The 26,565-nt window shown below is 38.8% G+C and overlaps 1 protein-coding gene and 1 pseudogene across 1 annotated transcript; one reads left to right on the top strand and one right to left on the bottom strand.

Annotated features, from left to right (window-relative positions):
- Positions 1-11,280: 11,280 nt before the first annotated feature.
- On the bottom strand, positions 11,281-13,572 carry LOC113832184 (annotated as a pseudogene).
- A 2,281-nt stretch (positions 13,573-15,853) lies between these two features.
- Positions 15,854-16,801, top strand: LOC100762570 (olfactory receptor 18-like). The gene has a single exon (XM_027386508.2). The coding sequence runs from the start codon at positions 15,965-15,967 to the stop codon at positions 16,799-16,801; it is 837 nt and encodes a 278-aa protein (XP_027242309.1). The 5' UTR covers positions 15,854-15,964.
- The last annotated feature ends 9,764 nt before the right edge of the window (positions 16,802-26,565 follow it).

Genomic DNA, 26,565 nt, shown 5'->3' with positions numbered 1-26,565 from the left:
TTGCTGCATTGCCAAGTATGTGGTCAGTTTTAGAGAAGATTCCATGTCGGGCTGAGAAGAAGGTTTACTCTTTTGTGTTTTGGTGGGATGTTCTATAGATATCTGTCAATCCCAATTGGGTCATAACTTCTGTTAGTTCTTTTGTTTCTTTGTTAATTTTCTGTCTGATGGAACTATCTAGTGATGAGAACAGGGTGCTGAAGTCTCCTATTATAAGGGTGTGATGTTTTTATGTGTGATTTGAGCTTTAGTAATGTTTCTTTTACAAATGTGGATGCCTTCAGTCTCATTATCCGGGGAGGGCATTTAAGGTAGCCTCTCCTCTGTTGCTTAGATTGTTAGTTGGTGTCATCTTTGTAGATCTCCAGACATTTTTCTAGGGCCTGATTTCTCTGTAAACCTAAAATGTCTCCCTCTGTTATGGTATCTCCATTCTTGTTATCCTCTATTCTTCCCCCACCTCAACCTTTCTGCTCCCTCATGTCCTCTGCATCCCTCCCCTTCTCCCCTTCTCATTTTCCTAGCTCCCCCTCCCCTCTTCCCATGCTCCTAATTTTCTCAGGGGATCTTGACCTTTTCCCCTTCTCCAAGGGAACATGTATGTCTCTCTTCGGGTCCTCCTTGTTTACTAGCTTCTGTGATAGCCCTCATCCAGCAGCTGGTGGAAGTAGAAGCAGACACCCACAACTAATCACCAAACTGAACTGGAATCCAGATGCAGACAAGTGAAGAGCAAAGGGGTCCAGACCAGGCTGGTGAAACCTACATAAACAGCTGACCTGAACATCGGGGAACTCTTGCTCCCCAAACTGATAGCTGGGATACCAGCATGGGACTGATCCAGACATCAGGAACATGGGTTTCATTGAGGAAACCTCTGAAATCTATGTGAGCTCCTGTAGTAGTTCAGTACTTATCCCTAGTATAGGTGTGGACTTTGGGAGCCCATTTCACATAGAGAAATACTCCCTGAGTCAAGACACATTGGGGTGGGCCTAGGCCCTATTCCAAAGGATACAATAGACTCTGATGACACCCTATAGAAGGTCTCACCATCCAGGGAGAGCAGAAAAGATATGTGATAGGTAGGGTTTTAGTAGGTGGGGGGTGATAGGGGAGGACAGGAGGGAGAAGGGAAACTGGGATTGTCAGAAAAACAATCTTGTTTCTAATTCAAATAAAAAATTCTGGGAGAAAATAATAAGTGAACTAATGTAAATAAATACTGTAAGGCAATGAATGAGTCAGTTAACTGAGGGAAGAGTCAAACTACATATGAGAGAAAATCTTGTAAGCTACTCATCTGACAGAGGAGTGAACCACTACAAAATGAAAACAATCAAACAAAAAATGAGCTATAGTACTAAACAGCGAGTTCTCAAAAGAAAAAATACCTATGGTCAATAAACGAAGCATGAACATTCTTGGTCATCAGTGAAATGGAAGGTAAACTAATTTGATACTTCATCTCACCACATTCAGAATAGCTATTATTAAGTAATCAAATGACATCAAATGCTGGTGAAGATGTTGGGAAATAGGGAGCCTTCATTCACCCTGGGTGGAAGCACAAACTGATGTAACAATTATGGAAATCAGTGTGAAGCATTCTCAGAAATCTAAAAGAGGAAGAGTTGTAGGGTCCAGCTATGTAAAATCCCTGATTATAAGTCTGAAGGACTCTGTATCCTACTACAGAGATAATTGTTCAACCATGTTTGTTGCTGCTCTGTTCAAAATATCTAGGAAATGAAGGCAGCCTGGATGTTCTACAAAAAAATGAATAATGAGTTGAATTGTTTTTTACTCTTTGGGCCCTACCACCCAGCTCCAAATAAATATATGGAGACATCATTGCTTATGAATGCCTGGATTTCCCTTGGCTTATTTCTTGCCAGCTTTACTTAAATTATCCCATCTACATTTACCTCTGGTTTTACCTTTCTCTACTCCATATACCTTTCTTTCTTACTTACTCTGTGGTTTATTGTGTGACTGGGTGGTTGGCCCCTGACACCCTCCTCCTCCTTCTTTCTTCTATTTATTCTCTCTGCCTGACAGTCCTGCTTATTTCTCTCTCCTGCTAGCTATTAACCATTCAACTTTTTATTAAACCAATCAGGTGTTTTAGACAGGCCAAGTAACAGAGATTTACAGTGTTAAACAAATGCAACATAAAAGAATGCAGCACATCTTTGCATTGATAAACAATTGTTCCACGGCATAATGGATTGTAATACTACTTCATCTAACATTTCACAACATGATGGGGAATGTACTGTGTATGTTTATCTTATTGATAGTTAAATAAAATACTGTTTGGCCAATGAGACAGCAAGTTAAACAGGACTAGGAGTCAAAGAGGATTCTGGGAAATGTAGCAGAGAAGTGATGATCCAGACAGGAAGTGACATAGCAAGGAGACATATTTAAGCGAATGAGAAACAGGAAGTGCCCTCTTTCCCCTCCGCTCCTACTCCTGCGTCACAATGTGAACCACTGACAAGGAGGGACGCCATTAAGGGGTCCGATAAGATAAGTTTTATAACATATATAGATTTACGATAATTAAGACTGAGCTAACAGATGAGAAGTCCTAGTCATTGGCCAAGCAGCTTTGAACCTAATACAAGTTTCTGTGTATTCATTTGGGCCTAACTCGGGCAGGTGGATGGCGTAAAGCACACACGTGGTGGTGGGGCTCAGGCAGCTTTTGGTGGAAAGATTTATCGTAACAGAATGGTGTCAGGAGTGGGATCACCCCATGCCCCAAGGTTCCCAGATAAAGAGGTAAATCTACTGTCACAGACTGCCCTGTCGGGCCGCTGAGAGACATCGGAACAGCTTCCATGTGCTCGCACTGTCCAGGTGCTTCTGGAGTTTAGACTCGACATTTCTGAGATGATAAAGTTAGATCCAGATAAAGAAAAAGCTCTAAAGGTTTACACTACATTTAAAAATAAATGTAGGCTTGTGAGAGAAAAAGTAACAGGAGGAAATAGAGTAGCCGATTGTGTTGGCCAACGCCGGCTAGGATTTGCTAAAGGAAACAGAGGCAGGCGGATTTCCACAGAAAAACCCTGTCTCAGAAAAACAAAACAAAACAAAACAAAAGTAAGTAAAAGTAAAATAGTAAAAAAGACACCTAGAGATGAAAAATAGACAGAAAATCTAGATACTAAATGCCATACTGTTGTCTTTAAATTATTTGATTGCCGAGGAAAGAATTACTGCTGCTAAAATACATTTGATTATAAATACTACTAAATTAATCCAACTTATACATTTTAAAAATGCTTTGACTTCAAAATTTAAGTCTAAGGACAGGCTACTTAAAAATAAAGATTTTGCTTGTATTCCCACAAAAAATCAAAAGCTGTTAATTCCTTCCAGACTAATATGGTTTCATCAAGCAAGACCCCCTAAAGCTGAGATGATACAGCCTTACAGACTACAAAAACAAGGACTTGGTCAGGTTTCTATGTTTTATCATGATCCCAATGGTATGAACATCACCCCAAAGCAACAAAAAACAGTTTAGAAAGAACGACGCCCACATTCCCAAATATGGTTTATAAATGTTTTCATTTAAATGGAGTAGGTTATAAATGATGATGAGCATAGTTAATTTTTTTTAAAGAAAAAAGGGGAATAGGATATAGGAATGAATACTTTGCATTGGTATAGATTTTCATTTATTGATACAACTTTAAGGTCAATTTTGTGATATGTATATGTCTCCTCTTGTTTAGGTATTGTGTTTATACAGATCTTTTACCTATAATAGTCAGAACTTATAATTAGGTTAATTAGGTTTTCTAGATATACAGAGATGTGTTTGAGATGGTTAGGTATTCTTCAAACCTTTCAAAGACCTACAGAAATATGGCATTTAAATGGTTTAGGGTTTTTCTTGGCTGTAAGACACAGCTGCTCCTGGCACACCAATTTCGTCAGAAAGGAGGATGGGCATCAAAGAAACTCATAATGGAGTTTGCTTTCAACATGGCAAGATTAGCCATTTGGGTAAGAAACTGCTCTTGCCTGGACTGTTTGTGGCTGTATAAACTGGACATAAAGGACCCACAAGAAAGTGACTACTAAACTTACAAAACAAGACAGTACTAAAGGGTTCCTGTTAAAATGGAAAAGTGTGCCTATGGGCTAAAGATGGATGCCCCAACGTTACAGAGGAACTTTGGGTGACTATCCAGGTAGCATGATGTCTCTGGTCAATTCTAGAGTTTATATATTATCCTTCTGTGGTCTTTAATAGAGTTAAAGACAGATAGTTATGGTTATAGTTTTCTTCGGTTATTATAAAAGATAAGTTATCCTTTTATTTAGACAGAAAAGAGGAGATGATGGGGAATGTACTGTGTATGTTTATCTTATTGATAGTTAAATAAAATACTGTTTGGCCAATGAGACAGCAAGTTAAACAGGACTAGGAGTCAAAGAGGATTCTGGGAAATGTAGCAGAGAAGTGATGATCCAGACAGGAAGTGACATAGCAAGGAGACATATTTAAGCGAAGGAGAAACAGGAAGTGCCCTCTTTCCCCTCCGCTCCTACTCCTGCGTCACAATGTGAACCACTGACAAGGAGGGATGCCATTAAGGGGTCCGATAAGATAAGTCTTATAACATATATAGATTTATGATAATTAAGACTGAGCTAACAGATGAGAAGTCCTAGTCATTGGCCAAGCAGCTTTGAACCTAATACAAGTTTCTGTGTATTCATTTGGGCCTAACTTGGGCAGGTGGATAGCGTAAAGCACATACGTGGTGGTGGGGCTCAGGTAGCTTTTGGTGGAAAGATTTATCGTAACAACAACAGGATAATGAAATTACATATATATGCAGAGATATATATGTCTGTATGTATATATTAGGAATACAGTCAAAAGACTGTATTCATGGAAGGCAGTACCTTAAGGAACTGTGAGAAAGGCTCCAGGAAATAGGAAGAGGGCCTTTTACTTCACTAGATTGTTCTTGAATATGATTTTGTGCCTCCTGTGTGAAACATTTATAATCAATTTTACATCTTATAGCTATAACATAGGTGTCAGATGACAGCTATAGAACCCAATCTGGTCAGTGTACCCTGATTCTGGATATGGCCTTCTGTCTTGATTTCCTGCTCCCAGATACAATCTATAGTTTGTGCCAGGCAATTGTGTTTAAATTGATCTGTCCTCAAAAAGGAAAGGAACTCTATGTTAATATTTAATATGAGTTTATTGTCATTTATTTACATGTTTTCCTGAATATAAATAACCTTCTTTGGATCACTGCTTTCTTTGTCACATATATGTATAAAAGTACTCTGACCAGCCTGGTCTACAGGGTGACTTCCAGGATAGGCTCCAAAACAATACAGAGAAACCCTGTCTCGAAAAACCAAAACAAACAAACGAACAAAAGTACTCTGAAATTGAAATTGAAGTAAGGTTGTCTACAGCATCAGACCAGAGTCCACCCATTCTCTCAGGTCCTCAGATACCAGGTCCAATAGACAACCTCTGCACAGTACGGCCAAAAAGTCAACTATATATACATATATATGAATAATATTCATCAATAAAGAAAAACAAAATGATAGAACTTGCAAGAAAATAGATGCAGCTGGAACAAACACTAGTGAGTTATCCCAGCATCAGAATGAAAAACATACGCAAATCTTTGACTATATCATGTGACTACGAGTGTATGTAGATGCCAGGAAGCTGGACAGCAGCCCACATGAGGGAGAGGAGCATGAAGAAAGGATGATCGGGAAAGGAATCGAGCATATGGTCTGGAAGTGGGGGTGTAACAAGAGCAGGAAGGTTTCAGTAAGAGTGGGGACTAGGGAGGTGGTGGAGGGGAGAAGCATGGGGAAGGGTAAATAAAAATAGATATGTCATAGAGAAACATGGTATGTCATAAGCAAGTTTTTCAAAATTAGTAACCAAATCTTTTTTAATTGAAATATTTTTAAAAAGCAAGCAAGTCAGAGTGTTGAAGAGATGATGGTGGTCTTTATGACACAGCATGAGGTAAGTCTCACGGCCACATGCACAAGAGTGTGTACATGGTTGTAGAACCATCAACCTAAGAGAAGAGTGGAAAATATTCCAGCCAAACCAATAATCTGCCTTTCCATAATGTACGTCTTTGGTAAAATTGGATTATCTATTGCCTATGTTTTTGTGAGTGTGGTTATCTTCGCTGGGTTGGAGTTTTCCTTCCAGAACTTTTTGTAGTGCTGGATTTATGGATATGTATTGCTTAAATCTGGTTTTGTCATGGAATAACTTGTTTTCTCCATCTATAGTGATTGAAAGCTTTGCTGGAAAAAGTAGTCTTGGCTGGCATCCATGTTCCTATAGCGTTTGTAGAACAAATATCCAGGATCTTCTGGCTTTCAAAGTTTCCATTGAGAAGTTGGTTGTAATTCAGATAAGTCTGCCTTTATATGTTACTTGGCTTTTTTTTGCTGCTCTTAATATTTTTCTTTATTCTATGTTTGTTGTTTTGCTTATTATGTGGTGAGGGAACTTCTTTTTGTGATCCAATCTATTTGGTGTTCTGAAAGCTTCTTGTACTTTCATTGGCATATCCTTCTGTAGGTTGGGGAAGTTTTCTTCTATGATTTTGTTGAATATATTTTCTGTACTTTTGAGCTGAATTTCTTCACCTTCTTCTATAACTATTATTCTTAGTTTGGTCTTTACACAGTGTCCCATATTTCCTGGATATTTTGTTTAGGAATTTGTTGGACTTGAGATTTTCTTTGGTTAATGACTGTATATCCTCTAGTGAGTCTTCAACACCTGAGATTCTCTCTTCCATCTCTTGTATTCTATTGGTTATATTTACATCCTGATCGTTTGCCCAGCTTTTCTATTTCCAGCATACCCTCATTCTATGTTTTCTTTATTGTTTCTAATTCTGCTTTCAAGCCGTGAACTATTTGAATTGTTTCCTTCACTTGTTTGGTTGTTCTTTCTTGACTTTCTTTAGATTCTTTAAGTGATTTGTTTTTTTCTTGAATTTTTTGGTTTGTCTTTTCCTCCATTTCATGTAATTTTTGGCTTGGTTTTTCTTCTATTTCTTTAAGTGATTTTCTTGTTTCCTTTTTAATGGTCCCTATCATCTTCATAAAATAACTTTTAAGATCCCTCTTCTTCATCCTCTGTGTTGGGCTTTTCATTTCTTGCTGGTGTGGATTCTCTAGATTCTGGTGGTGTCATATCATCTTTCTGTTGTTGAGTGTGTTCTTCGTCTGTCATCTTCACATCCCTTCTTCCAGTGGGTGCAGGTGGGGTCTTTCCCTCTCTTCTAGTCTCCTCAAGCTCAGGCAGCAGGCAGCAGGCAGCGGGCAGAGGGCAGAGGGCAGAGGGCAGAGGGCAGAGGGCAGAGGGCAGAGGGCAGAGGGCAGAGGAGGGACAAGGGTGAGATATGGCCAGATTCAGGGTGGGCCTTTCTGTCTGGGGAGGTCCACGCTTGTCGAGGGGCAGGCTCAGGAAGAAGCCTTGTATCAACTTGATAGGGCAAGTTGTGGGCAGAGCAATGCCCAGACTTACCTCATGCGGCAGGCAGCAGGAGACAGGCACCTCATAAGGTCCTTTATTGTAAAGGGTTTTTTTTAGCTATCCTGAGTCTTTTGTGTTTCCATATAAAGCTGAGAATTGTCCTTTCAAGGTCTGTGAAGAATTGTGTGTGTATTTTGATGGGGATTGCATTGAATCTGTAGATTGCTTTTGGCAAGATTGTCATTTTTACTATGTTGATCCTCAGTATTTTATTGAGTATTTTTGCATCAACGTTCATAAGGAAGATTGGTCTGTAGTTCTGTATCTTAGTTGTGTCTTTGTGTGGCTTGGGCACCAAGGTAATGTTAGCCTGATAAAAAGAGTTTGGCAATGATCCTTCTGCTTGTATTGTGTGCAACAATTTGATGAGTAGTGTTATTAGCTCTTCTTTGAGTTTCTGGTAGAATTCTTCACTGAAACCATCATGCCCTGGGCATTTTTTGGTTGGGAGACTTTCAATGACTGCTACTATTTCCTTAGCAGTTATAGGTCTATTTAAACTGTTTATCTGTTCTTGATTTAATTTTGTTAAGTAATATCTATCCAGAAAATTGTCCATGTACTTTAAATTTTCCAATTTTGTGTAGTATAGGTTTCATAGTATGACCTGATGATTCTCTAGATTTCTCTAGTATCTGTTGTTATGTCCCCCATTTCATTTCTGATTTTGTCAATTTGCATGTTATCTCTCTGCCTTTTGGTTAGGTTGGATGAAGGTTTGTCTATCTTGTTGATTTTCTCAAAGATCCAACTGTTTGTTTCATTGATTTTTTGTATTGTTCTCTTTGTTTCTACTTTACTGATTTCAGCTCTCAATTTGAGTATTTCCTGGCATCTACTCCTCCTGGGTGAGTTTACTTCTTTTTGTTCTAGAGCTTTCAGTTGTGCTGTTATTTCTCTAGTGTGACTATTCTCCAGTTTCTTCATGTGTGCACTTAGTGCTATGAACTTTCCTCTTAGAACTGCTTTCAGAGTTTTGCAAAGGTTTGTGTATATTTTGCCTTCATATTCATTGAATTCTAGGAAGTCTTTGATTTCTTTTTTTATTTCTTCTTTCACCCAGGAGTGATGTAATTGAGCATTGTTCAATTTCCATGAGTTGGTGTGGTTTCTGCAATTTGTTGTTGAATTCTAATTTTAAGCCATGGTGGTCTGATAGATACAGGGGATTATTCTAATTTTTTGTATGTGTTGAGGTTTGCTTTGTTGCCCAGTTTGTGGCTGATTTTAGAGAAGGTTCCATGAAGTGCTGAAAAGAAGGCATATTCTTTTGTGTTTAGATGGAATGTTCTATAGATGTCTGTTAAACCCAAATGGGTCATAACTTCTGTTAGATCCTTTCTTTCTTTGTTAGGTTTCTGTCTAGTAGTCCTGTCCAGTTCTGAGAGTGGGGTGTTTAAGTCTCCCAATATAAGTGTGTGAGGTTTTATGTATGATTTGAGTTTTAGTAATGTTTCTTTTACGAATGTAGATACTTCATATTTGGGTCATAGTTGTTCAAAATTGAGAATTCATCTTGATGGATTTCTCCTGGGATGAATATGAAATGACCTCCTTTGTCTCTTTTGATTGTTTTTAGTTTAAAGTCTAATTTATTAGATATTAGGGTTGCTACACCAGCTTGTTTCTTGGGTCCATTTGATTAGAAAATCTTTTCCTTACCCTTAACTCTGAGATACTCTCTGTCTTTGAAGTTGAGGTGTGTTTCTTGTATGCAGCAGAAACATGGATTCTGTCTTCATATCCAATCTGTTAGTCTGTGTCTTTTTATAGGTGAGCTAAAACCATTAATATTGGGGGATATTAATGACCATTGATTGTTTATTCTTGTTTGTTTTTGATTTGGTGGTGGTAGTATTGTACATGGATTTTCCCATCCCCCCTTTTTTCTCTTTTGAATGTTGGTAAAGTGGGATTATCAATTACCTTTGTTTTTTTGATTGTAGTTAACTTCCTTGGGTTGGAGTTTTCCTTCCAGAACTTTCTGTAGGGCTAAATTTGTGGATATATATTTTTAAATCTGTTTTTGTCATCGAATGTCTTGTTTTCTCTATCTATAGTGTTTGTAAGCTTTTCTAGGTATAGTAGTCTGTGATGGCATGTGGTCTCTTAGTGTTGGTAGAGAATCTAGCCAAGACCTTCTCAATTTCAGAGTTTTCATGGAGAAGTCAGGCTAATTCTAATAGGTTTTCCTTTTCATGTTTCTTGGCCTTTTTGCTGCTCTTAATATTCGTTCTTTATTCCATACATTTGGGGTTTTTATTATTATGTGGTGAGGGAATGTTTTGTGGTCCACTCTATTTGGTGTTCTGTCACCTTGTAATTTCATTGACATGTCTTTCTTTAGGTTGGGATTGTTCTCTTCTGTGATTTTGTTGAATATGTTTTCTGCACCTTTGAAGTGGGTTTCTTCACCTTCTATACCTATTATTCTTAGGTTTTATCTTTTCACAGTGTCCCATATTTCCTGGATATTTTATGTTATGGGTTTGTTGGACTTAAGATTTTCTTTGGTCGATGAATGTATTTCTCCTAGTGTATATTCAGCACCTGAGATTCTCTCTTCCATCTCTTGCATTCTGGTGGTTATGCTTGCATCTGTAGTTCCTGATTGTTTACCCAACTTTTCTTTTCCAGCATTCCCTCAGTTTGTGATTTTTTATTGTCTCTATTTCAGTTTTCAGGTCGTGAACTGTTTCCTTCAACTTTTTGATTGTTTTTTCTTGGCTTTCTTTAAGTGATTTGTTGATTTCTTGTATTTGTGGGTTGTTTGTCTTCCTTTTCTTTGAGGGATTTACTCATATCCTTTTTAAGGGCCTCATTCATTTTCATGAAGTTGTTTTTAAGGTCATTCTCTTCTGCTTCATCTGGGTTGGGAGATCCAGGTCTTGCTGGTGTAGGGTCCCTAGGCTCTGGTGGTGTCATGTTGGTTTTTTATTGGTGAATGTGTTTTTATATTGTCTTCTTTCCATCTCTTCTTTCAGTGAGTGCAGGTCGAGTTTCTTCCTCTTGGTGGGTATGGGTCCAAGGTTCCCTTCCGGTGGGTGCAAGCAGTTCCAATACCCTGATGGCTGTCCTCTTTCTGTGGGTGCAGGCAGGCCTAGTGCTGAGACATTGGCAGACCCTGGTTTCTCTGTGTACAGGCCCCAAGCCTCAGGAGGCTCTGAGCAGGGCACCAGATGTTGAGCTGTAAGCAGGCCCATGATTATTTCCTCTTGAGTGGAAGCAGGACAAGGACACTGGCAAACTCTTGATTAGCTGGACCACTAGGATGGGTTCACCAGTGTGCAGTGTCCAGGCCTCAGGAACCATGGCAAATCTTATAAAGAAAACATTTAATTGGTGTGACTTGCTTACAATTTCAGAAGTTCAGTCCATTATTATTTTCTTGCAGACAACAGGAAGTCAACTGGCTGTCACACTGAGAGAAGGTTGAGCAAAAGAGACATCAAAGGCTGCCCTCACAGTAACACACTTCCTCCAACAAGACCACATCTCCTAATAGTAACATTTCCTTTGGGGACCATTTTTTTCAAACTGCCACATTCCACTCCCTGGCTCCTAAAGGCTTATATCCATATCATAATGCAAAATATGCTTTCAGTCCAACTTCAAAAGCCCCCCTAGTCTATAACAGCCTCAAACTGGTATCAAAGTCTAAAGTCTCTTCTGAGATGCCATGCAATTCCATAACTTTATTGTACCTGGAAAGACCAAAATCAAAAAGCAGATCACATAATTCAAATATTTCATGGCACAGGATATAAATTGTCATTCCAAAACATAGGAAAGGGAGCATAATGAGGAAATACTGGACCAAAGCAAGACCAAAAACCAGATGGGCAAACTCCAAACTTTGCATCTCCACATCTAATGTCAAAATACTCTTCAAATTCCTCCAAACAAAAACATGGTCTGGAATATGACAGCCATACCCCAATCCCTGGTACCAATTTCTGTCTTCCTTAGGATTTTCTATTGCTATAAAGAGATACCATGACCATGAAAACTCATATAAAGAAAAGATTTCATTGGAGTGTCTCACTTACAGGTTCAGAGATTCAGTTCACTCTCATCATGACTGGGCACATGACTGTGTGCAGGTAGATGTGGTGCTGAAGCTGAGGGTGCTACACCTTGCAGGCAACAAGAAGTCAACTGGTTGTCCAACTGACTAAAGCTTGAGCAAAAGAGACCTCAAAGGCCTCACCCACAGTGACACACTTCCTCCAACAGGGCCACACCTCTTAATAGTGCCATTCCCTTTGGGGGCCATTTTCTATCAAACCATCACAGCACCCATTCACCATATGTGCAACTCCAGTAACCATCACTATATCATGCAATACTGTGAAGTATCAGTTAGTGGTAATGCAAGATATTAACTGGGATTTGCATGTACAGTTAATATGTACATATATAAATGTAAATGCATAAAGAATGTCAATGATTAGAATACTCTGCTAACAATCATCCTTAAGGCAGGTTTAATGTCCTTGTTCCTCAGGCTGTAGATGAAGACAAACATGGATTGTACTCACTTATATATGGATTTTAGACATAGAGCATAGGATTACCAGCCCTCAATCCACACCACCAGAAAAGCTAGGAAACAAGGAAGAGCCCAAGAGAGACATACATGGTCCCCCAGAGACAGGGAAAGGGACAAGATCTCCTAAGAAAATTGGGAGCATGGTGGGGGAGGGAATTAGGAGAAAGAGATGGGGAGAAGAGGTTGGGGTAGGAACAAATGAGGGACCAAGAAAATTGAGTTGGGGAAGAATAGAGGAGAGCAAGAAAAGAGATACCTTAATGGAGGGAGCCATTATAGGTTTAAAGAGTAATCTGGCACTAGGGAAATGACCAGAGATATACAAGGATGGTGCCAACCAAGATTCTAAACAATAGTGAAAAGAATGTCCTAAATGCCTTCCCCTATAATGACATTGATGACTACCTTATATGCCATTCTAAAGCCTTTATCCAGTATCTGATGGAAGCAGAAGCAGAGGCCCACAGATAAGCACTGAGCTGAATTCCTGGAATCCAGTTGTAGAGAGGGAGGAGTGATGAGCAAAGGGGTCAAGACCATTCTGAGGAAAGCCACAGAAACAGTTAGCCTGAGTAAGTGGAAGCTAATGGAACTCAGATTGATAGCTCAGAAACCAGTATAGGACAGAACCGGGACCCCTGAACCTGGGTATCAGTTAGGAGACCTGGACAGTCTATGGGGCCTCTGGTAGTTGAATAGTATTTATCCCTAGTGTACAAATATACACTGAGAGCCCCTTCCCCATAGAGGGATAATTTCTCAGCCTAGGTACAGGGGAGGATCTAAGTCCTGCCCCAAATGTTGTGACAGACTTTGATGATTCCCCCCATGGAAGGCCTCATACTTTCTGTGGACCAGAAAAGAGATGGGATGGGGGTTAATGGGGGCATGGGATGATGGGAGAGAGAAAGAACTGGGATTGATACATAAAATAAGATTGTTTCCAATCTAAATAAAAAATGTTAAAAAGAAAAAAGAACCACCATAGATCACATTGAAAGCTGGAACCTGCAAGATGACTTCAGGGGTGCCAGCCAAGTCAGTGATGTAAGGGTAGAGGGACACCTCTTTTCCACTGTACCAGTTTTTTAGACAGCCAGGGACACTCCAATTATGGCATTTGAACCAAATTTAGATTTATTTTCAGTGCCATCCAACTTGATGATCAGATTTTTCATCTTCTCTTCTTCCACAACATTCGGCTTCTTGCTACCCAGAGCAGGTGCAATAGTCTTATTGATGTGCTCAACTGCCTTGAGACTCCTTCCATAGTAGCAGGTGTAATCATTGTCATGGAGTTCTATGGCTTTATGTGTGGAGGCACTATTTGGCACAGAAGCTTGTAAGAGACCTTTTGAGATGGAGAGATCAACCTCAACAGTGGGATACCCCGAGAGTCAGAGATCTCTCTGGCATGAATCTTGAAAATAGACATGGTGAATTTCTGGCCTTTGGATTACCACACAGGAGTGAAATAGGTTTCTGCAGACACAAAAGAGAACATTCAGTAGAATTCAGTAAAAATATTGAAAATAGATAATTAATGAAGAGATTCTTAACTGATATAAATGAGGAAATAGGAAATTTAGTAAGGTCAACAAAAACCTCATGGTTAACCTCTTGAGAACATTCAACATCTCTCCTGCTTTCTCCATTAACCCCAATAATTCCTTAGAGATTGCAATATTGTGGAACAGTATGAGTAATCACCAGCTCTGTGCATTGAGTTTCTAAGGTTACGTAAGAATAATTAGTTAGCCCATCTCTGTAGGTCACCAACTTGTTCTCTGTAATCCAAGACTCTATATCCATGTTTTATCTTCCTACAGCTCTTCTATTATATTCACTTCAGGATTCAAGAGTGAGTTTAAGCCTTCATCAGGCAACAAGCAAGGGAGGTTTGTCATATCAGCCTCCTTTCTTCATGGCCACAAAAACCCACAGTTTATTCATGTAAGTTCTGAGGGAATTGAGGTGGAAGATGAGAGCACAAGAATAATTACTTCTTCCTATGACAATTTGGACAGCATGACAGTGTAATAACTGTAATAAAATCTTGAGCCTCTCTACTGGGATTTTATATACTTAGTTGTGATATCAGTCCTCAAATTCTCATTGATCTATCACTTTCTTACACTCCTATGGCCAGTGAGAGCAGAAAATATGCCCAACTAAGTTGTTTCCTAATCAAAGTAAAGTACTGTGGCTATGCTGGTGAGGGTGATTAAGTAACTATACTTTTGAAGAAAGATAAGATGTGTGTGTGTGTGTGTGTGTGTGTGTGTGTGTGTGTGTGTGTGTGTAGTCTTCCCTGGTTGGAAGACCTGAGCTCTGTATTTTATGGCTCTTACTCCATCTGAATAGTTCTTCCAAATCTCAAATTTATAAGATTCTGTATAATTATTATTTTCTACAAGGTGAAAGACAAAGACAGTATTGCTGTATAACATGTACTAGGTGGTCAAGTAGAAATGAGTGAAGTCTTGCCTGAATTGTTTGCCTGATCACATCAAAACATGATGTTTTTAGTAAACAGCCATTTCATAATACTTTACTCTTTAAAAAAAATGGCCCATGTGTTCTTTCCCTCATGGTTTCTGGATCTTTTATAAGGGAATGTTCATGTCTGTTGTGTGAACTGTGGGTATTATATCTGAAGTGTATTTGGAACAGTCTGAGAGCATTGAAACAATAGTTCAACTCAGGATTTTCTAGTTCCCTTGGTACATGCTATCTTCTTTGTACTTTGAGATATGGTGTTATAAAGTGCCCTGCAGGCTTTCAGTGAACCTGCACTCATTTGGCTGCACCTTCTGACATGGTGGATTTATAGCTCTACACATGCTGTGTTCTATTTTTCTGGATATTTTTGATGATATCCACATTCTCCCTCATTCCGAGGCGCAGTCACTAAGTTGTTAATGAGTAAATGAGGTCAGGTTCCTATATCATGTGTAGTTTGAAAGCATAAGAACTTAAAAAAAAGAAATATGTGCTGCTAAGACCTCTAGATACATTCTTAAAACTATATGATTAGTAGTCCATGAAAATATACACATTGGCATGAAATAATGAATGGACACTGAAGCTATGAATGTGAAATAGAGTGGGGTAAGTTATATAGGAGTTTTGAAGAGGTAAAATGGAAGGACAAAATTTTTGTTACTACATTATAATTTGAAATGCAAAAATATCAAACAAAAAGCAAAAACAAACCAAAACAAACCACTCCACTATCAAACAATGACACATTTGTTTTGAATTATTTTTTCTCTATTATTTATTTATGTGAATTGGGACACATTATTAGTAATTCTGAGACACCTTAACTATCATATGACCAAGTTTTAGTAAGTATATTTTCTATGAATATTCTTCCTTATGTAAGTATTGATATCACTTACTACCTCTAACTTTCTTTTTTGGCCTTACTTTACTGTGAATATAGGCTTACAGCTATTTTCCAGTAATTCTGGCCTCACATTGTCTAGATTACTGTGTGCAATATGACTCTCATGAGAGGTAACACATGACCTAAGAATAAAACACTATTTACAAAACTCTATTTAGAATATGACAATTGCCACAACTGAATAATTATTAATGATGTCACAATAGGCTTGAGAAAATAATATGTGCACTTACTTAACTCAAATCGTAAGAGGGTCTACATGCTGGTACCATTGTTAACAACATTTATGGTTTCCTCCAAAAGATGTTCAAGATATAAAAACAGGCAAAATGCAACATCTGTGCCAGAATTCCACTTCATTCTATTCTCAGAAGATCCAGACCTACAGCCTGTTCTCTCTGGCCTATTCTTGTCCATGTACATCTTGGCCCTGTTTGGAAACCTGCTCATCATCCTGACAGTAAGCTCTGACTCCCATCTCCATACACCCATGTACTTCTTCCTCTCCAACCTGTCCATGGTTGACATTGGTTTCATCTCCACCACTGTTCCAAAGGTGATTGTGGACATCCAAACTCACTGCCCAGTCATCTCCTATGTGGGCTGCCTGACACAGATGTCACTGTTTATAATTTTTGGTTGTATGGATGACATGCTTTTGGCAGTGATGGCATATGACAGGTTTGTGGCCATCTGTCACCCTCTGTATTACCAGGTCATTATGAATCCCAGTCGCTGTTGTGTCTTACTTGTAGGGTGTTTCCTTCTTAGCTTTGTAGACTTACTGATGCACGAAGTGGCAGTATTAAATTTTTCCAACTGTGAGGATATTTTTGAAATTTCGAACTTCTTCTGTGGTCCTTCTGAACTATTTAAACTTGCCTGTTTTGATACTTTCACCAGTAACATAGTCAGGTACTGTGTAGGTGCTCTCTTTGGGTTACTTCCTATTTCAGGAATCATCTTCTCTTACTTTAAAATAGTTTCCTCCATATTGCGATCATCATCATCATCAAATGGGAAGTGGAAAACCTTCTCCACCTGTGGTTCTCATTTGTCTATTGTTTGCCTGTTTTATGGAACAGCACTAGGAATGTATTTCAGTTCTTCCCTGTCACTTTCCCCAAAAACTAACGCAGTGGCTTCAGTGATGTATACTGTGGTCACACCTATGTTGAATCCCTTCATCTACAGCCTGAGGAACAAGGACATTAAAACTGCCTTAAGGAAGATTCTGAGCAGAACATTATAATCATTGGCATTCTTTATGAATTCACCATATATATTATATATACATATATTGACTGTACATGCAATCACCAGTTAATGTCTCAGACATTATTACTAGTTACTTCACAATGTTGCCTTATGAAGTGTTGCAAGATAGACTGTTGAAATAGTGTAAAACCATCATGGGAGTACCCAACTGCTTTTTGACTGAATTTAAGGCTCACTCCACGAACTGGAACCCATGCATGACATTGTTCAAGTGGCCATGAACCTGAGCCTGGATAACCCATGGAGCTGTGGGGAAAGACAATACTACTATTGTGCTATAGGAAAGTATTAATAAAACTCCTATTGCCATCCTGCTATATTTATAGATCAGAACCTCACTTAGTCATCATCAGAGAAGTTTATTCTTTCAGCAAATGCAAATAGCATAGAGACCAACAAGCAGACAATGTGCAGAGAGTAAGATACTTTGAAACACTCAGATCCCAAATGGGATGCTTTATTCAAATCCCTTCCCATCAGTGCTCAGGGGTCTATGCAGAAGCAGAGGTGGAAAGATTGTAAGAGCCAGAGATTGGAAGACTAAGAAAACTGTGTCTTCCGGACACAATATGACTGATTCCCATATGAACTACTGAATTTGTGGTGCCATACTCAAGTCTTAAACAGGTGGAAGATATAGTCCAGCATTGAAATGGAAATGGATATGGGTTTCCACTCCTATCCAAGAGATTATCTGCAATTAATATATGCTGGCAAAGAAAATTTTAATTTTCTCCAATGAAGTCTCACAGGTTATCTTAACCACAGTCTACATATATTTGACCAACAGGAAAAATGCTCTATAGTATTTTTGTCTTATTAGTTTTTTGCTTGGTATATTTTAGTTCCTGTTTTTGTAGGGTTTTGTGTGTATTCATTTTTGGTTTTTATTTGAATGACAGAGAGTGGGACAGAGAGAGAACATCAAGTTAGCTGAGTAGGGAGGTGGTAAGGCTCTTGGAGGAATTGGGGGATAGGGAAACATGATCAAAATATATTATATGAACAAAATGTTTTTAGTTTAAAAACTTCAAGCACTGTAGACAAAAAGGATACACAATAACTTAGAAATTTGTGAACTATAATCAACATCTTTAGCCATTATGGAAATGAATATCAAAACCATGTTATTGCTTTATATATAAGTAGGATAGGAAATGAGGATGATGATGACAAAAGGAAAATAGGTGCTTGTGAGAGTGTGGGGTAACTGGAGGCTTTATCCATCATTTCTGGGAAAGTGACATGGTTCAGCCACTTTTACAGGAAGTTAGAAGTCCCTCAAAAATTACTCTTCCATTGCTAGTGGGACTGCAAACTTGTAAGACCACTTTGGAAATCAATATGGCGTTTGCTCAGTAAAATGGGAATCAGTCTTCCTCAAGATCCAGCCATTCCTCTCTTGGGCATATACCCAAATAATGCATGTTCATACAACAAGGACATATGCTCAACTATGTTCATTGCAGCATTGTTTGTAATAGCCAGAACCTGGAAGCAACCTAGATAACTCTCAACTGAAGAATGGATAGAGAAAATGTGGTACATTTATACAATGGAATACTACTCTGCAGAAAAAAAATCAATGGAATCTTGAAATTCACAGGCAAATGGATGAAACTAGAAGAAACCATCGTGAGTGAGGTAACCCAGTCACAAAAAGACAAACATGGTATGTACTCACTCATATATATATTTTAGCAAAGGATTACCAGCCTACATTTTCTCTTCACCAAAGAAACTAGGAAACATGAAGGACTCTAAGTGAAAAATGCATGGACCCCAGGAATGGAAAGGGGCAGGAACTCCTGAGATAATTGGGAGTATGAGGGTAGGGGAGAGGGAGCTGCCAGAATGAGAGGAGGAGAAGAGGAGAGGAGAGGAGGAAATGGAGGAGCAGAAATATTGAGTTGGGGTAAGAATAGAGGAGAGCAGGATGAGAGATACCATATTAGAGGGAGCCATTATAGGTCCGAGGAGAGATCAGGCACTAGGGAGATTTCCAGAGACCTACAAGGATGACATGAACTGACAATCCAGGCAATGGTGGAGACTATAACCTAAATGCCCTTCCCCAATAATGAGACTGATGACTACTTTCTATGCCATCCTAGAGCCCTCATCCAGTGGCTGATGTAAGCAGAGGCAGACACCCACAGATATACACTGAACTGAACTCTGGAATTTAGTTGCAGAGAGGGAGGAATGAAGATCGAAAGCAGTCAGTACCAGGCTGGTGAAACCCACAGAAACAGCTGGCCTGAACAAGGGGGAGCACATGGACCCCAGACTGCTGTCTGGGAGGCCAGCACAGGACTGATCCAGACCCCTGAACATGGATGTCAATAAGGAGGCCTCTGCACTCCAGGGGCCCTCTGGTAGTGGATTAGTATTTTTCCCTGGTGTAAGAAGGGATTTTTGAGAGTCCATCACACGTGAAGGGATGCACTCTTGGCTTGGACACATGGGGAAGGCTCCAGGCCTTGCCCAGGATGATGTGGTGGACTTTGGGGAGACCCCATTGAGGGCCCTACCCTTCCTGGGGAGTGGAGGGTGGATGGGGTAGGGGGTAGGTCGGGTATGGGGGAGGAGAGATGGAGGGGAGGGAGAGGGAGAAGGGATTGATATGTGAAACAAGCTTGTTCCTAATTTAAACTAATAAAAAAATAAAAAATTAACCATAGCATTGTAACATGGCTCAACAGTTGGCACTTAACAATGTATATGAGCAATGGAAATTGTTTTTGTAGTTCTTCTTTTCCCAATTTATGTCATGCACAGTGATAAGAAATATATCTGAATACTTTACACACAATTTCTTACTTGTTTTACACGTGCCAGAATGACAAATAGAAGATATAAATGTCTTGTCTGGTATTCTCAAACAGCAAAATTTCATATATTTATGGGAGATAGGATATTATTGTGTCCTCTCAGATGAAGCTTCTGGGTAAAAGGACAAATAGTCACAGATACAGGTGACATTGTCAAACCAGGCACTCATAATATCTAGCAGATACCGATTATGGAAGTTGAGGTAGTCAGCTGGAGCTCCTGACTGATCTCACTCTCCGTGTCTGAGCTTCCCACGGCTGAGCATCTGGTTTCTCTTTCCCATTGCAGGCATTTTTATGCCATGGAATAAAACACAGTAACCTGTGATGAACATGGTTCAGCTACTAGCTGTTCTCAAGAAATTGTTGTTTTCACCCTTGGATTGTCTGACTGTTCTTGACCCCTGTTAGAGAGTTCTGGGTCAGCCATGCCCAGACAAAGGTTCTTGGAGGAAACTTGAAACTTGATATTAAACATACTAGGGTATGAAGTGTGTGTGTGTGTGTGTGTGTGTGTGTGTGTGTGTGTGTGTGTGTGTGTGTAAACACAGCTTCCATTGTCAGCTTAGATGGCACATGGATCTTTACCAATATAATGTACATTACACCCAGAATAGATATTCTTTAATGAGCTCTTTTTCTTTCTCTTTTAACTCTCATTCTCTTACCACAGACACACATATTCAATGGGAGTTACAGCGAAAATCTCCTTTTTCTACTTTCCAGGTATGAACTAACTCTTTCTATTGGCAATTAGGGATTGAAGGTGTATTTTTCTTGGGGTGCAGGTTGTGAATAGGAAGTTTGATTAAAAACTGGTGATAGGGACTGTAGCCTGTTTCAAATTTCTAAACCTCGGCTTTAGTAGAGGCGTGGCTTGTGTGTTTCTATAGGTCTCTGCCACAACCCCAGCAATAGGCTTATCCTTTAGGGCACAAAACTACTCCTATTTTCAAAACAATAGTACTATTTAAATAGTCTTTTATCCTAGACCTGAAGGAACCCTTTCATTGGGCTTTTTCTCTCCCATTGATCATGAGGATAGAATGAGACAATAATTGATGGTGGATGTCAGATAAGAGGCCCTCTACTTGCCCCTCTACTGCCTAGAAATCAGGCCACACTCTCCAGTATTCTGTCCTCCATAAGGACAACCTTTATAGAGGTTCTCACTATTTTACAGTGAGAAGGGTTTATAGCCCTTCTCACTATTTTATAGTGAGAATGGTTTATAGCCCTTCTCACTATGGTCATAAGACTCTGTCTCCTAATGGGGCAATCTTGTGTCAGTTCCTTTCCAGAACCTGATGCTCTGACATGCTGGTCTCTGATGTACAACAGTGAAGGACTGGGAAGAGTCTGTTTCCCAAGCTATGTAATGGGAGATGTGGCTGTGTGGAATTATCTCCAGATGGTTTCCTGGGAAGGAGTTTGGCTCCCTCCAGGATGAGACAGTGTGAGAGCCTAACTTGGGAAAACACTGATGGCTTGTTGTTTGGGTTCCATAGCTGTTAACTCTGACTTTCTGGTAATGCATGGTTATTCCATTTAGAGAGATAGACTTGAATGAAGAAATGCATTTAAAATGAAAAATTTATAAAAAAAAAGTAAAATAAAATGGTGAATTGATTCTGGTCTTAGTCCATTGATTTTCTGATCAATGAAGATCATAAATGCTACCAGAGGAGATGTCCACTCTGAAAACTGTATTCACACTTGAATGTAATACTATATAATACACAATATATCTTTTCACTCACACCTACATGTTCAATAACATCTTGGAGGCCAGAAAATCAATTAAAACAGGAATTGAATCCTCACTCCCTCATTATTTTCACCTCCAAAGAGAGCTTATCAACTGATCTGTAAATGAGATTGTTACAAATTTTTTCTTTGAAATCACTTTCGATAGATTCAGGGCCTAAAAAGTCAAACGCTTTGCACTTGATTTCTAATATAGTGTTTCTGAATATGGACACTTAGATAAAAATGGTGAAATTAATAGAACTTGGGTTTAAGTAAAATGTTTTTTTAACTAGTTTACACAGAAACCTACGAACATAGGAAGTATTTTTGGATATAGATATGCAGTCCAGTAGAAATCCTGTACTTACAGATAAAAATTGAGCAAGTGTTTATGGAGTAGAAGATCTAATGTAGGTGCAGATATTGATGCTGCAAAGAGCTGGGTTCAGGTTCTCTTGATGAATTGATCAATTTTAAGAATCTGGCTTAGCTTCTTCATACTTAATTATTCCCCCCTAAGAATTGAGATTTGATTCATATATCACAAGTGTGATCTGAAGGTGATGGTATTACCTCAATGTATGTATTTGTTCATATAAACATCAAAATGAATTTAGCAAAATAATTAGACTTCATTTTTAATGCCTAGTCTGTGGGGCTTCCTCTCTGACTGCCTCTATGGATGAAAGGTTGTCCTCCTATTGTCACAGTTTTGTCATCCTGACTCCATCTGCTGACACCAGCACTCCAGGGAATTTGGGATAACTTTTCTCCTATGTGACTCAACCAGTGGATCTGTAGCAGCTGTTTTAAAAATTAATTTTATTATTAATAAGTTTTCTAAATGGAACTAAAATGTCCTAAAAATATTTACCATCTCCTGGAATAAGGTGGGATGCAGTGAAGGGCATGTGTTTTTGATCTGTAATAGTTACAATAAGAAGACCTGAGAGACTACCACACAGAAAAACACTTTATTTCAAAATCTACAGGAGAGAGAGTGAAAGCAAGAAGGAGGACTTAGGACTGAGGGAGTTTGACTAAGCTTGAAGTAAAATTTACAATACAAATTCACTTGGGAGATAATGATTTCAGTAGACTCTTGGTAAAAGACAGCAATGAACGCAGTGATAAGTGGCCTGGCTCCAGATGTGCATAATTAGTGCAATGTTTTCTAAGGTGACCTGGAAGAAAAGCTTCTCTCCCCAAGTCACAGAAACTTCAGAAAATAAAACTGAATTATAAAATTCACTGAATTACGGAGAAAATTCAAGTCCAGCGGTGAAGGTAAGGGCACTACTTGGTAGGAAAAAAAAAAAGGAATCCTGTAAATTGGGGTGAAGATGTGTAGAAGAACCCTACTTGTGACTTAGAACTTGAACCACCAGATTATTTTTCTTAATTTTTACAATGATTTTTTTAAAGATTTATGTGTATGGTGCTCTATCTGCATGTGTATCTGCAGGCCAGAAGAGGTCATCAGATCCCAATAGATGGCTGTTAACTAGTATGTGGTTGTTGGGAATTGAACTCATGACCCCTTGAAGAGCTATCAATGCTCTTAATCATTGAACTATCCCTCCAGTCCTGAACTCCTAGATTATTAAAGATTTATCTCACTTGATGAGTTTTTCCACCCTTAGGAAAAGATGCCCCACCCCGAATTTCACCACCTGAAGGTTTCTTCCCTTCCACCCCCACCCTCCACACACCTGTTTGTCTGAGGAGATTAATCCTTCATTGTCTCCTAAAAAGGAAATAGCTTTCCCTGAAGGAGATACCAGGCAAGACAACACAATGTTCCTCAGGGCCTGCCAATAGTTTCTTCTACATCTATAATCAGAATTAAGGCTAAGAAGGCTCCTAGAAGGAAGACAGGAAGTGTAGTCCATGAGGAGGTGTGCTACATCACTAAAGAGATTAATGAGTTTGCTATTTGGTTGAAGGGAAAGTCTGGGGAATATGTATGTGAATGGAATTTAAGGTGTAGGACACTGGTGGAAGGAACATAAAAGTGGACCAGACTGAGTTTATTGATACAGGCTCAGAGGGTGGAGACTCTAGGTTTAATATGGAAGCACATACAGTTAAAAAGGTGTCAAAAGTTTGATTGGTTGGCTAAAGCAAACAAAGAGAATAGAAATAGAAACAAAGGGAAGTACACAAAATGAAACAAAAGTTGGTTCTTTGAGAAAATCAACACTATGAACAAACTCTTATCCAAACTAACTAAAAGACTGAGAGAGAATATTCAAATTAACAAAATCAGAAACAAAAAGGGACACATAACAGCAGACACCAAGGAAGTCCAAAGAATAAGTAGGTCTATCCAGCGGCGGGCACCCGAGCCTCAGGTGAGTCTGGGTGCAATCTACCCACAGGTCTCTCAGATGGTGGCCGCTGCTGGGGTCTGCACCAGACCAATGGGATTCCACCAGAGTTGAGGGCAGGGTCCAGCTGCCTTGCTGGGCTGAGATAGGAGAGGGAGTTTTATATTATTTAAATTTGATTTCATCATGGAATGTCTTTCTCCATCTCTTATTTTAAATTTTAATTGAATGTAGTTGTCTGGATGGCATCTGTAGTCTCTTAGAGTTTGTAGAGTGTCCTACCAGTCCCTGATGGATTTATAGTCTTCATTGAGGAGCCAGGTGTGATTGTCATACATCTGCTGACTTCATATTATTTGGCCTTTTTCCTTGCAGCTTTAATATCATTCCTTTTCTACATGTTTAGTGTTTTGATTATTAGGTTTCTGGTGTTCTGATATGCTTCTAGTACTTTGATATCAACATACTTCTTTATATTTTGGAAATTTTCTCTCATGCTTTTGTTTAAAATATTTTCTGTGCCCTTCCTAAGTTTCTTCTTTTTCCTCTATTCCTGTTATTCTTAGATTAGATATTTTCACAGTGTCCCAGATTTCCTGTGTGTTTTGTTTCTGTTTTTTTTTACATTTAGCATTTTCTTTGACTGGGGCATCCTCCCTTTTTTTCCCATCTTGACTTCAGTGTCTGACATTTTCTCCTCCATCTCTTGTATTCTCTTGGTAAAATAGTCTCTATATTTCATTTCTTAGTTCCTAAATTTTTCATTTCATGTCTTATCTCAGTTTAGGTTTTCTTTGTCAATACTATTTCCATTTTCATGTCTTGAACAGTTTTTTTTAGTTTATTCCACTGTTTAGTTTTTATATTCCATGAGTGCATTCATTTCTATATTCTTTAAGCACCTCAAATGTGCACAAATGCTATTTGTAAGTCCTTATCTTGTACTTCAGCTCTATTGCATTAATCAGGCCCTATTGGATTGCTTTGTTGTACACTAGAGACTGCATATTATTCTGCCTGTCATTTATTAGATATTTACAATGGTGTATAGGTATCTTGGCTTGGGATGATTGTCATTTTAGATGCTGACATTTGGTCTTATCTTTGCTAGGTGAGTGTGTTGTTCCTTGGTTTCAGTTTCCTTCACTGGTTCTTAGTAGACTGTGGTGGCTGTGGGTTGCCTGCTAGGAAATGCTTCTGAGATCCAAGTGTGGCCACTGGGGGTTCTGGGTACAATGTGATTTTAAGTATTGGTAACTGACAATTAGGATTCTGTATGGACTAGAAAGGGGAGTTTGCAGGGGTCCACAAGTAGGAATAAAGCAGGGTGTGCCAAAAGGATCTGCCTAGAACCTTGAGAATGTAGGCAGATAGGGAATAGAGGATACAACAGGTAGTCTGGTACAAATGTGGGGAATAGGGTGGTAGATTGGAATTGAAGGACAGGAGGAAGACTGAAGATGCCCACCTGATTCCCAGGACTGTTTGGTTGGTAGATTTCCAGAAATGTTTTTGGTGCTGGAAGTTGGGACAAAGGGATGTCGTCCTGAGGAAGGCTATAAAAGATCTATCTGCTTATTCCACTGGAGGTAGGAGCAGAAAGTCTCTTTGCTGTTTAATGACTCATGTTTCTATGAAAAGCTAATTATTGGTATTCAATATCACAGTATTTGAAAGAAAATCATATTATATAAAAGAAGCCTGGGATCATGGTGAAAATGACCACTTTATTTTTAAAAAATCAAAATAAATTCTTCCCCATTTTAGAAAAATTCCTTTTAGTCAAAGCAAAGTAGGAAGCATTTACATTTACCTGTAATGATAAATTTTTCTGCCAAGCCACCTGAGCTCTGTCACCACATAGGCACTTTCTGCCAGGCCGCCCAAGTTTCGCACGCTGCCATGTTAAGGTCCCAAGTAACACAGAGAGACTTATATTAGGTACAAATGCTGCTTGGCCAATGGCTAGGATTTCTCATCTGCTAGCTCAGTCTTAATTAACAACCATAACTATTAATCTAAAGACTTATCTTATGGAGACGCTGGCAGTAGGCGTCTTCTCATGCTGGGATCACATGGCAGCTCCAGAGCAGAGAGGAAAAGCAAGAGAAAAGGGGCAACTTTCTATTTGTCCCTGCTTATATATGAATCTGCCTGCTATGTCACTTCCTGCCTGTATCACAAGACTTCTTTTTACTACATTTCCCAGAATCCTCCTCAACTCCTACTCCTGCCTAACTTGCTGCCTCATTGGCCAAATAGTACTTTATTCAACTATCAATAAGATAAACATACTCAGGAGGACAATCCCCCATCATTTACCCTAACATGTTGAGAGACAATAATATAGTTTCCTCTGTTTAGAATAACTACAGCCCCATAAGATATCTATAATTTGGCTAAATGTCAAATTAAAATTAAAGTTCATGATGACAAAGTCATTGGGTTCCATTTTCCCAAGCAGTTTTCCTGTTATTGAAAAGTCATGCTTTTTATAGCACCACATTTTTAGCCAACATTATCTTAAATTGTGCATATGTTATTAAAGTTTCCATTAATTATATAATTCAAAAATTGCAGTAGATATGGTAAATGAGCTTTTTATTATAGGTATTTATTAAAATTTACATAGTAAATGGAACCATTAAACTCGCATGTGCCATTCTGAATGATGTACCTACCAGAAACATAAAATTTTGAAAAGTTAAGAGATATATTTTTTAATTTGTAAAGTTTACATTTATGTTTACAGCTCCATCAATCCCCCCTCAAATAAGTCACAAGGAATCAATCTTATATTCTTCTCTCTTTGTTCTACCTTCTAC

Source organism: Cricetulus griseus, assembly GCF_003668045.3.
Source record: "Cricetulus griseus strain 17A/GY chromosome 1 unlocalized genomic scaffold, alternate assembly CriGri-PICRH-1.0 chr1_1, whole genome shotgun sequence".
Classification (NCBI taxonomy): Eukaryota; Metazoa; Chordata; class Mammalia; order Rodentia; family Cricetidae; genus Cricetulus; species Cricetulus griseus.
The sequence above is the reverse complement of the archived record's forward strand: the minus strand, read 5'-3'. Positions and strand labels throughout refer to the sequence as shown.

What these genes read in the sequence shown, in the direction of transcription:
- LOC100762570 (XM_027386508.2), top strand. Translation starts at nt 15,965, where the DNA reads ATGTACATCTTGGCCCTGTTTGGAAACCTGCTCATCATCCTGACAGTA.